We start from the raw sequence: 11,421 nt of genomic DNA on the forward strand, positions 1-11,421 counted from the left end.
CCTTTGCAAAACTTAATGTAACTTTAACCTGTGTTTGTTAAAAATGTTGGGAAAGAAGCAGCCTTCTTATCTCTGATCCACTGACTCACAGAGGCTGCTTTGCTAACAGGGGCTTTGCTGCAGCTTCACATTGTGCTTACTAAAAAATAACACCTGTTAGTCTAAAACCTAGGAAAAAACTGTTTAAAACGGTGTGTTACTAAAAGCTTATGGTTTTAACTTCTATAAACACTCCTCTGTAAAAGGGCTACATGGTGGGAAAATGCGGGGGGGGGGGTCCGTTTCTTTAGATAAGAATAAAACAGTTAAAGGGGAGGGGGAAAGGTGGGAGTTGGCTCTTGTTTAAAATCCTGGGACTCTAGGATTGGTTCAGGAAAATGAATTCTATGACGCTGCTGTAAAACCACCTCTGACTGGGCCGATCCAAAGGCGATGATAATGAGTCTGAGAGGGTCTGAACCAGAAGAGTTGCCTCATTCTACAGAAAGACTTCAAAGGTGAGTATTCTCGCTCTCTTTCTGATTCCACCATGTGCTCTCTAGCTTTGCCCTTTGCAGAGGGAGCTCTCTTTCTTGCCCTCTTCATTCTTTTAACCTCTCTCTTTTTTTCTTAACCTACCCTGATACTGAATGCTTTTCTAGTTACTTTCTTACCCTGTGCTCACCAAACGGGCTCTGCCTGCTTCTCTCTCTCTCATTCTGATTTCACCATGTGCTCTATCTTTGCTCTTTGCACAGAGGGCTCTCTTTTCTTCTCCTGTTCTTTCTTTTAACCTCTCTCTTTTTTTCTTAACCTACACTGGTATTGAATAGTTTAAATGCTTTTTTTATTCACTTTTTTACCCTGTGCTTACCAAACAGGCTCTGCCTTTCCCTTTTTAAACCTAGTTTACAATATTATTTAATTTTTTCTTAACCCACCCTGACATTTCATACACCTTTTACATTTATCTCCAAATTTTCTATTCTCCAAACTCAGCCTTTACCATCATCTCTCCTTACTCAAACTCACTAAAAATCTCTCTTCTTTCAAACTAAAACAAAAATCCTTCTATTCTTTCATAACCAGCCTCTTTTCTTCAATAACTTACCTCTCTTCTTTCAAATTTCCTTTTTTCCACTAAACCTCACTCACTTTCTTTTTTCCTCTTCACACTCTCTCACACTCTTCTTTCAACCTCTTTCTCTCCATGTACCCAAGCACAAACATAGACAACACTTCCCCTAGTAAAACACATACACACACATTTTTTTCAAAATGGCCAATGGCGCCACACTCTGGCGCCAATGGAAACGGGGTGGGAAGGTGGGACATGAGCCCTAAAAGGGGCGTGGAAACCTGTCAAAATTGCATGGTGATGAATACTAGTGAGTTAATTACTACCTGCTACCTCTCCTGCCAAGGGGCGTGAAGCTGCATTAATGAATGTTGGTGAAAGCCTTTCGTCCCCTCAGCTGAAGGGCGGGCGGGCGGCTGTGGCGTGTGGTGCACGGTGGGGAATGTTTTCCCTGCTCTACAGCTGGGATCTGAGCATGTCAAAGCTGCCTAGCAGATTTTTATGTCCCTCTCGCTCAACTGAGCACCTGACCGAGCTGGGCCAGGCGCTGAGGAGGACACGGGCCCTTTGCCTGGACTAAGACACGGGCTGGGGTTAAGGTCAGGTGGATCTAATGTGGCTCAGCTCAACCTGCTCCTAGTGAAGATGCAGGTCAGAGCTTTAGCTCCATTGTGGCTGGTGGAGTTGTGGTGTGGCCAGAAGCCAAGGCCGGACCTGGGACAGGTGAATCCAGCCCACGGGTGGGGTGCAGAGGAAACGGGTGGGGGAAGAGGAGCAGAGTTGTGGGGAGGGAGGAAGGGCGTTTGGGGGTGAGAGCAGGACAGGAGCTGGGCTCTGTGGCACAGGGAAGGGGAGAGGGCGATATGCGGACTGGGGAGGAGGTGGGCTGGATGGGCTGGGGGGAGGGGCAGGTAGTGAGAGCCAGATGGGCTCCTAGAGGAGCGAGGGGTTTGGCTGTGGGGGGAGGCTGAGGACGTTGATTGTGTGGTGGGGAGAAGGGAGGGAGGGGTAATGGCAGGGGAGGGAATGAGGTGAATTCTGTAGGGTGGGGGGGATGGGCTGGGTCCATCCAGTCACTACCCACACCCCCCTTCCACCCATCCAGCCCCATGTCCCCCACCCACACCCCCATTCCACCCATCGAGCCCCCTGACCTCCACCCATCCCCCCTTCCTCCCATGCAGCCCACTGACCCCCACCCACACCCCCCTTCCACCCATCCAGCCCCCTGAACCCCACCCCCACCCCCATTCCACCCATCCAGCCCCTGACCCCACCCATCCAGCCCCTGAACCCCACCCATCCCCTTCCTCCCATCCAGCCCCTGACCCCACCCACAGCCCCTTCCTCCCATCCAGCCCCTGAACCCCACCCACACCCCTTCCACCCATCCAGCCCCTGACCCCACCCACACCCCTTCCTCCGATCCAGCCCCTGAACCCCACCCATCCCCTTCCTCCCATCCAGCCCCTGACCCCACCCATCCCCTTCCACCCATCCAGCCCCTGAACCCCACCCATCCCCTTCCTCCCATCCAGCCCCTGACCCCACCCACAGCACCCTTCCTCCCATCCAGCCCCTGAACCCCACCCACACCCCTTCCACCCATCCAGCCCCTGACCCCACCCACACCCCTTCCTCCCATCCAGCCCCTGACCCCACCCACACCCCCTTCCTCTCATCCAGACCCCTGTCCCCCACCCACACCCCTTCCACCCATTCAGCCCCTGACCCCACCCCACCCCCTTCCTCCCATCCAGCCCCTGAACCCCACCCATCCCCTTCCTCCCATCCAGCCCCTGACCCCACCCACACCCCCTTCCTCCCATCCAGCCCCTGACCCCACCCACACCCCTTCCACCCATCCAGCCCCTGAACCCCACCCACCCCACTTCCACCCATCCAGCCCCTGAACCCCACCCCTTCCTCCTCCCATCCAGCCCCTGAACCCCATCCCCTTCCTCCCATCCAGCCCCTGAACCCCACCCATCCCCTTCCACCCATCCAGCCCCTGAACCCCACCCACCCCCACTTCCACCCATCCAGCCCCTGAACCCCACCCCCTTCCTCCCATCCAGCCCCTGAACCCCACCCATCCCCTTCCTCCCATCCAGCCCCTGAACCCCACCCATCCCCTTCCACCCATCCAGCCCCTGAACCCCACCCATCCTCCCTTCCTCCCATCCAGCCCCTGAACCCCACCCACACCCCCTTCCTCCCATCCAGCCCCTGACCCCACCCACACCCCACTTCCACCCATCCAGCCCCTGAACCCCACCCCCTTCCTCCCATCCAGACCCCTGAACCCCACCCATCCTCCCTTCCACCCATCCAGCCCCTGAACCCCACCCCTTCCACCCATCCAGCCCCTGAACCCCACCCATCCCCCTTCCTCCCATCCAGCCCCTGAACCCCACCCCACCCCCCCTTCCTCCCATCCAGCCCCTGACCCCACCCATCCCCTTCCTCCCATCCAGCCCCTGAACCCCACCCCACCCCCTTCCTCTCATCCAGCCCACTGAACCCCCCTTCCTCCCATCCAGCCCCTGACCCCACCCACACCCCCTTCCTCTCATCCAGCCCCTGACCCCACCCATCCCCTTCCTCCCATCCAGCCCCTGAACCCCACCCACCCCCTTCCACCCATCCAGCCCCTGAACCCCACCCAAACCCCTTCCTCCCATCCAGCCCCTGACCCCACCCATCCCCTTCCACCCATCCAGCCCCTGAACCCCACCCATCCCCTTCCACCCATCCAGCCCCTGAACCCCACCCCACCCCTTCCTCCCATCCAGCCCCTGACCCCACCCACACCCCTTCCTCCCATCCAGCCCCTGAACTCCACCCACACCCTTCCTTCCATCCAGCACCCTGAACCCCACCCATCCCCTTCCTCCCATCCAGCCCCTGAACCCCACCCACACCCCTTCCTCCCATCCAGCCCCTGACCCCACCCCCTTCCTTCCATCCAGCCCCTGAACCCCACCCATCCCCCTTCCTCCCATCCAGCCCCTGGACCCCACCCACACCCACACCCCTTCCTCCCATCCAGCCCCTGACCCCACCTACACCCCCTTCCACCCATCCAGCCCCTGAACCCCACCCCACCCCCTTCCTCCCATCCAGCCCCTGAACCCCACCCATCCCCCTTCCTCCTATCCAGCCCCTGACCCCACCCACACCCCCTTCCACCCATCCAGCCCCTGAACCCCACCCATCCCCTTCCTCCCATCCAGCCCCTGTCCCCACACACACCCCTTCCAGCCCTCTGCCCACACCCCGCTTCCTCCCACCCAGCCCTTGCCCACATTCGCCTTCCTGACCTCCAGCCCCTTGCCCAGACCATGTAGCTCCCTGCCCAGCTCACAAGCCCCTGAGACGCTCCGTGACCCCAGGGCATCCCCCCCCCAGACGGGAACCCCCAAAGTAAGTCACTTAGCTGATGTCTGTGCCGGCGGCGCCTCCCAGCTCGCTGCTCTGTGGGGCAGAGGCCAGGGCTCAGCCTTCAGGGGCTGTGTGTTGTAGCCACCCTGTGCGTCCATCTCTGGGGATGCTGCAGAGAGACGTCTTCCCATCACCTTCCTCCCGTCGATGGGCTGGAGTCCGTGTGCGTCTCTAAGGACGCGGATCTGCTACTGACCCTCCATCCCTCTGGGCGGCTGGCAGCCAAGGCTTTAGGCTGGGGCCTGGCAGGGGGAGGGCTGGCTGATGCCGTCAGTTCTTTCCCCGTCGCTGGTGGCTGGTCCGGGTCGGCCAGAGCCCTGTGGAGGGGTGGGGCCCGGCGTTGCTGTCTGGGGCTCTGCTGGCATCCGCAGGGCCTTGCTGCGGGAGCTGCGGGTTGCTCTTCCGGCCGGGCTGGTGGAGGGGAGGGAGTCCGGCAGCTCCGGTTCGGCCTGTTGGCCCCGGGGCGGGGGAGCCCGGGGCGGGTCTGGAGTGCTGGGCTGGGATGCAGTTGGCCTGGCGCTGCTGGAGCTGCCAGTTCTCAGCCCTGATGCTCATAGCGCTGGTCTTTCCCAAGCAGGGACCCGGGCGTATCACGGCGAGGCCCAGAGATCGTTGTCCTGGCCTCAGGTGGAGATCGGGTCTGGCTGGCAAGCCGGGAGCGGGCAGGGCTTCCTAGCCGGGGGCAGCGACTGGCGTGTGTGCCCCGGACCCGCTGCTGGCGGCACTCGCCACCCTGTGGCTTCAGGGGTCCTCTGGCAGAGTCGTTTCCGGTCTCAGCCAGCAGCTGGGCACCCCCCGGCACGGCCTAGCCAGGCCTATTGGGCAGCCTTGCGTGGGCGCCGTATCTGTCCCCCACACTTGCTGCACTCCCGGACGCGTGGCTGGCGTCCCCGGCCCCCGCGTTGCCGTCTCCCCTGGGACCTGTCTCTCGCCCTCAGCTGCCCCAGCACCCGGTAGTACACGCGGCAGCTGAAGCCTTGGCGCAGCCCCTGCTTAACATGCTGGGTCAGGGCCTCCAGGCTGGGAAGGACTCTGCAGCAGGCCAGGCACCGCACGCCCTGCTCAATGGTGAGGAGCCAATCCGGGGGCGCTCCCGTTGGCTGCTGCGGCGCCTCCTCTGCCGGCCCCTCAACGCCGCACTCTGCCTCCGAGTCCACGTCCCCCAGCTCGGACTTGGTGTGGGAGCTGCTCAGGTCCGAGCCGGCAAAGCTTTCTCCGCCGATGTACTTGCTCTTAAAGATCCGAGGCCGCTTCCGAATGGCTTCAAAGCCGGCCCCGGTCTCCCAGGCCACCGAGACGCCGTTCACGGCCTGGACCTTCATATAATAAAGGGCCTTTTCTTCTGCCTCCTCCTCGGCCTCTCTGCCACCTGCCGAGCGCTTTCTCTTCTCGCCTGAGCCGGGAGACTCACATGGCGGCTGCGCACACGGGAGGTTGGAGGCCACGGGTTCCACGCCACGGTTGGAGGAGTGGCTGGTGACAGATGTGATCACAGAGGTGTGCTGGCTTTGGTCCCTGGGGCCAGCAGGGGCAGAGCCCCCCTCCTCTGCTGTTTTCTCAGGACCAGGCTTTCCGGCAGAGACGCCCTGATGAGGGGGCGACTCCCTTGATCTCTGCGACTCTGAAAGCAGAATGAAAGCCCAGGTCCTGCGGCCATCGCCCCCTGCGGTGAGTGCCCCACCCGCTCCCAGCCCTGTGTCCCAGGCCCAAAGGGCCCCCCCCCGCAGGCAGGGGGAGGGGGTGGGGAAGGGGACTCACTGAGTGCGACTATCAGGGGAGCGCCCGGTCAGGGGTCCGACACGCTGCCCCCAGGGAAGGGCCAGAGCCCCCTCGCTGGGCACACTGGAAACTAGGCTGGACAGAGCCCTAGACAACGTCCTGTCGGTGCCCATGCTGCCCTGGCCTGGGGGGATGGACACTCTGCCCCACTGGGCTGCCTCAGCCCTGACATCTGTCACCCTGGCAGCCTGCGACCGGGCTGTGCCCATCTCCAAGGCCCCTGGCTTAGGCTCCTCACCCCAAGGGCACAGGACTCTTTGCACTGGCGTTTCTACATGGAAGAGCCATTTCGTGCCCCCAGATATGATCTCCTGTGTGTGTGCGTGTGTGTGTGTGTGTGTGTGTGTGTGTGTTTGTCCCTCTTCCTCTTTTCCACTGAACCATTTCGAGGGCTCTGTCTCTCCTCACGTGGGGAGTCTGTTTCCCCCACTGTGCCCTGGTGGGGGGGGGTCTCTGTTTCTTTCCCCCTCCCCCTTACCTCCCTGGGGAGGCAGAGAGAGTTCGAGTTGCTCCTTGACCAGGGACCCCGAGTGTCCTGTGGGCCCAGGGAATGTCCTGCTCACCTGACCCGTCCTGGGCAGCTCCAAGGTTCGTCTCTGGGGCCTCGGCAGGAAGCCCTTGGTTGTGCACCATGGTCCTGGCTCTGGGGACTCGGGCCAAGGCTGGTGCTTGTCACAGTCCTCGAAACCTGCTGGGGTCTCTGTCCCAGCACTAGCCAGAAAGTCCGGGTCTCTGCGGGGGAAGGGATGGCGGTTCTGGTCCAATTCTCCAGCTAAATCTCCAACTCTCACAGTGCAGGCAGCAGAGACAGGAGCACGACTGACCTGAGCCAACGGTTTGATCCAAGGGGCACCAGAATGTTGTGGTCTGAATAGCCCTGGAATGTTCTGCTCCAAACGGCATCCGGCTGTTTGGGTCCGAATGGCTCAGAAGTTCTGAGCTGGGTGAGGTCATTGCCAGCTGGGATGACAACGCCGAGTTCCGGGCCACCTGCTCTTGGGTCCGGCAGAGCCTCCTCGAGTCCCATCCAGGGAGGGCCGAGTTCATGACGTCCCAGCCAAACCACTCAGCTGGGTCTATGCTGCACAAGCCCCGGGAGGGCCCATCCGGGCTCCGATCAGGGAGGGTGGAGCCATATCAGCCTCTGGCTTTGCGCTGGCACAGACCGAAGAGCAGGACCATTCATATTAGTGTTGATTTGGGTTACGGTGGGGCCAAAAGGCCCAGTGAGTACCAGGGCCATTGCCGGGCGCTGCCCACGCCAGAGTGAGAGACGGTCCCTCTCCCGATGAGCTGCCAGTCTAAATGGACAAACAGAAACAGACACTGTCGGCAGCGGCCCCAGCACAGAGCTGCTCGGAGATGCTTCCCCCAGCCCCCGTTCTAATTCCCCAAACCACCACTCCCCTCTGCCCACGGGCCCCAGGCAGGCCTGCTCGCTGTGCTGCCGTTCACCCCACCCTGACCCCACAACTAGCGCTGCAGGCTCCAGGTGGGGAGGGGGAGATGGGGGGCACGTGTCCCCTGCTCAGGAGTGTCCAATGGTGGCTCCTGGCTGCTTTTCTTCCTCCCCCTGGAGGCCTCTCAGACCCCCACCAGGATCTAGCTGCCCCCCAAGGAGACCCCAAATCAACCAAGGCCTCTCAAGGCTTAACTCATGCCAAGGTTCGGTGCTGTCTGTTCAAAGGGAAACACCCCAGCCAGTGACGTGTCACTGCCACCTGCACCCAACCCCACCCAGTCCGAGGGAGAGGATGGTGCAGGGTGGGGCTTCCCTCCCCCTGGAGTGTCCTGTTCTGGGAATGTTCCAATCTGGTCTCCCTGCCATCCACAGCACTCGCAGCACGCTGCCGCATGAGGTCCCCCTCCTTCCTTTCCAGTTGGTAGTGGCCAAGGGAATGCTGGGAAATGTAGTTCTTTCCCTGCTCCAGGGCTGGCTCTATAGGCAGGAAGCTCACCAAGGAACTACAACTCCCAGAGCCCCCTGTTGGTTCTCAGCTCCCATGCCGCCCCTGCAAATGGGCTGCCCCAAGCAGGTGCTTGCTTTGCTGGTGCTAGAGCCGCCCCTGCTTCCAGTCCTTGGCTCTGGGGTTCTCAGACCTCCATCGTAGGTGGGCTCATAAGGGGACAATGCCCAGAGCCTCTGTAGGAAGCAGAACTGGGTTTTCCCTCTTTTAAACCTTCCCTACAAACTAGACACCTTATACAGGTGTAATGGGGAGGGGGCTGATAGGGGCACAGGCTTCCATTAACCCCTTCCTGCTCAGAGTGGCGTCTCTACACCCCCTCACATCAACGTTTATACATTAAAAAGATCTCCGGGTTTATAGGGCAATCTCATGATGTTGGGGCCGGCTCCTGAGTTTGGACCGCTGGGGGCTGGCCGTCCTGATCTCGCCGCCCGCTCTGACCACCGCCACAAGCGAAGGAGTTCTGAGTCATGGCAGCGGCTGGAAGGGAGAGAAGTGCATCTGCTGCCAGGATGTCAGTGGGTCAGAGAAGAGGGAGGGAAATGAATCATGGCCCCAGACAGTCAGGGTGGGGAACTCCCCTGAGAGAAGAGAGTTAAGATCTGGGACTGTTTTGTCTGGAAAGGAGAAGTGTCAGGTGATGGCTGGGTACAATTTCTGAAGGGTAGGTGCAGTGGTGGCCAATTTCCCCTTTCCCACAGTTCGAGAACAAGAGATGCCCCAAGGACATTAAAAGGCAACTTATTTAAAGCAGGCAAGAGGAAGCACCTTGGTACACAACCCAGAACAAACCGTGGAACTCACTGCCACTAGCAATTATTGAGGCAAAGGGCCTGAGAGGTCTCAAAAAAGGATCAAGGGGGAGATTCTCCCCTGCTCCCGCCCCGGAGCCCCTTCCCGTTGCACGAGAGGGCTGGAGCGGTGTGAAGCCCCACATCCAGCCGGGGCCGATTCCTCCTACACAGCCATGGGGCAGCCGACGCTCGCTGCACGCTTGTAGGGGGTGTGCTGGGGGAAGGTTGGGGTGGGACGGGCGTGTCATGGGGCAGATTCTGAGCAGTTCTGTGACCCTTAGGGCACCCCAGGAGGCTGCTGTCACTTAGCCAGACACCCGGGGCTGGCTGGTAAAGCAAGGGCTGCTCCAGCCTGTGGAGCAGCTGAGGCTGGGGAGGGTGCAAAGGTGGCGTAAAGCCCCCTCCTCCCCATCCCCTGGGCTGTGAGCTCTGTGCTGCATCTCTTCGCCCAGCCCCCTGCGTGTCGAGCTGAGAACAGCATCGCAGACACACCAGCCCAAGGAACACTCCTGGGGCTGTCGGCCCCTGTGCGGTTCTGGATCAGTGGATGCCGGACAAGCAGGATCAATCTCTTCTGCGCCTGGACTAGTATCAGCTGGGTCGGTAGCAGGGGGATATGGGCCTATCTGGGTACAGCAGGAGCTGGAGATGGAAGTTCTGGAGTGGGAGCCCTGCGCTGTGGGGGAATTCCCTGCTCTGCCAGCGACTCCCTCCATGACCTTGGCGCAGTCCCTTAGTCTCTCTGGCCTCAGGTCCCTGCTGTGAAATGGCATTAATAACACGTCCTTTTCCCTCACTCCTTGCCTGATCGCTTTGAGTGAAGCTCTTCAGCGCAGGGGCTGCCTCTCCTCGTGTACGTGCAGCACCAGGCACACGGGGCCCTGATCTCTCCTGGGGCCTGCAGCTGTCCCTGGGCTCTGAGGAGGGATGATAGTGGGCTGGTGAGACCGGGAGCCTGCGGTGCTGTCAGAGAAGGCGGTGATGGCCAGTGGAGTGTTGTGTACAGCAGGAGCTGGGATGCCAGACCAGCCGCAGAGCAGATCTGTGCTGATCCGGCAAACCTGCCCTCCTAGGAATTAGGGAACCCGACACTGCGAGGCTGGATAGTCTGGAAGAGCCCATAACCCCAGTCAAGTCAATGGCAAGACGCCCACTGACGTCCCTGGGAACTGGCCTGGGGCTTTATAATCTGAGCTCTCTGGGGCAGGGGCTGTGTCTGGCAGAGGGCTGTGCGCATTTACAGCACTGCATACACACGTGTAACAATACTCCCTGTCCTTAGCTGGCCGTACTGCTGGGTCGCTGAGCAGGAGCAGGGACTGGCCGTATGTGCTGGGATACTGAGCTCCGGACGGAGCAGCAGCCCCCGTTCCTGTATCCTCATAGACTAGCCGTGCAACCTCCTAGCTCCATCTGTGGGCCCCATCGCCATAGCAATTCTCTGTCATTAATGAATTTCCCCCTTCCTGAAGTATGGCTGTGCCATTATCTCCACTTTACAGATGGGAAACTGAGGCACGGAGCAGCTGAGGGTATCTCTACTGTGCAGGTAGACACCTGCGGCCGCCCCCTGACAGCTGACTTGGGCTCGGGCTAAGGGGCTGTTTAACTGCACTGTAGACATGGGGGTCTAGGACCCCACAATTAAACCCAAGCCCCACGAGCCCAAGTCAGCTGGCAGGGGCCAGCTGTGAGTGTTTGTGTGCAGAGTCGTCATATCCTGTGTGACTTGCCAAAGGTCACCTGTGGTAGAACGAGTGAATCAACCACCCCCTTCTCGCACCCTGAGGGGTTGGGGTGGGGGAGTCTCACTCTGGTGTCTTTTCTATTTGTGGGTTTCCAAGATCAAAGGAGCGATTCTGCTCTCGGCTCCTCTCTTGCGGTTCCTCTGAGCGATCAGAAACTACCACATCCTGCCTGTGTCGCCCTCCTGCCCCAAGCCCCCGGAGATGCACACAGGAGCCCAGGGCTGTCATGTCTTGATCTGGGGGCTCTTCCCCACCCCCCGGCTCCCCCTTCTCCCACCCCATTTCTGTGCCATGCAGAACCATTGAGATCTTTGTGCTTCTTCTCTCTGCCGGCCCCAGGCCCAGCAGGCCAGGCTTGCCCGGGCCCATCACACCAGAAATTAAACCACGTGAACTGAGCTGGCTTTCAGGGCAGTTCCTGCTGGCAAGGTGTTGCAGTTTAGTCTGCCTGGCCAGTGCAGGGCAGCCACGAGCATCGTGGTGAAAAAGCTCCGTTATCTTGCCTGGGGTCAATGTCAGACTGACAGGCCTATAATTACCCGGGTCAGCCTGTTAACTCTTTTAAAATATTGGCCCCATGTTAGCTTCCTTCAGCCATCGGATCTCATTCTGCCTTGGTCTGCTAGACT

General features: G+C 60.1%; 1 protein-coding gene across 1 annotated transcript; it reads right to left on the reverse strand.

The window, feature by feature from the left end:
- Positions 1-5,316: 5,316 nt before the first annotated feature.
- LOC120387535 (protein FAM170B-like) lies at positions 5,317-7,557 on the reverse strand. The gene is made up of 2 exons (XM_039508449.1): positions 6,844-7,557; positions 5,317-6,122 (listed from the first exon to the last, which is right to left on the reverse strand). Exons 1-2 carry the CDS (start codon positions 6,911-6,913, stop codon positions 5,317-5,319), a joined length of 876 nt encoding a protein of 291 aa, XP_039364383.1. The 5' UTR covers positions 6,914-7,557.
- Positions 7,558-11,421: the final 3,864 nt, after the last annotated feature.

The sequence above is a fragment of the Mauremys reevesii genome, linkage group 20 (assembly GCF_016161935.1).
Source record: "Mauremys reevesii isolate NIE-2019 linkage group 20, ASM1616193v1, whole genome shotgun sequence".
Classification (NCBI taxonomy): domain Eukaryota; kingdom Metazoa; phylum Chordata; order Testudines; family Geoemydidae; genus Mauremys; species Mauremys reevesii.

Coding starts and splice junctions, on each gene's coding strand:
- LOC120387535 (XM_039508449.1), bottom strand. CDS start 6,913: ATGGTGCACAACCAAGGGCTTCCTGCCGAGGCCCCAGAGACGAACCTT. Junction 6,123..6,843: donor AGCTGCCCAGGACGGGTCAG/GTGAGCAGGACA, acceptor TTCTGCTTTCAG/AGTCGCAGAGATCAAGGGAG.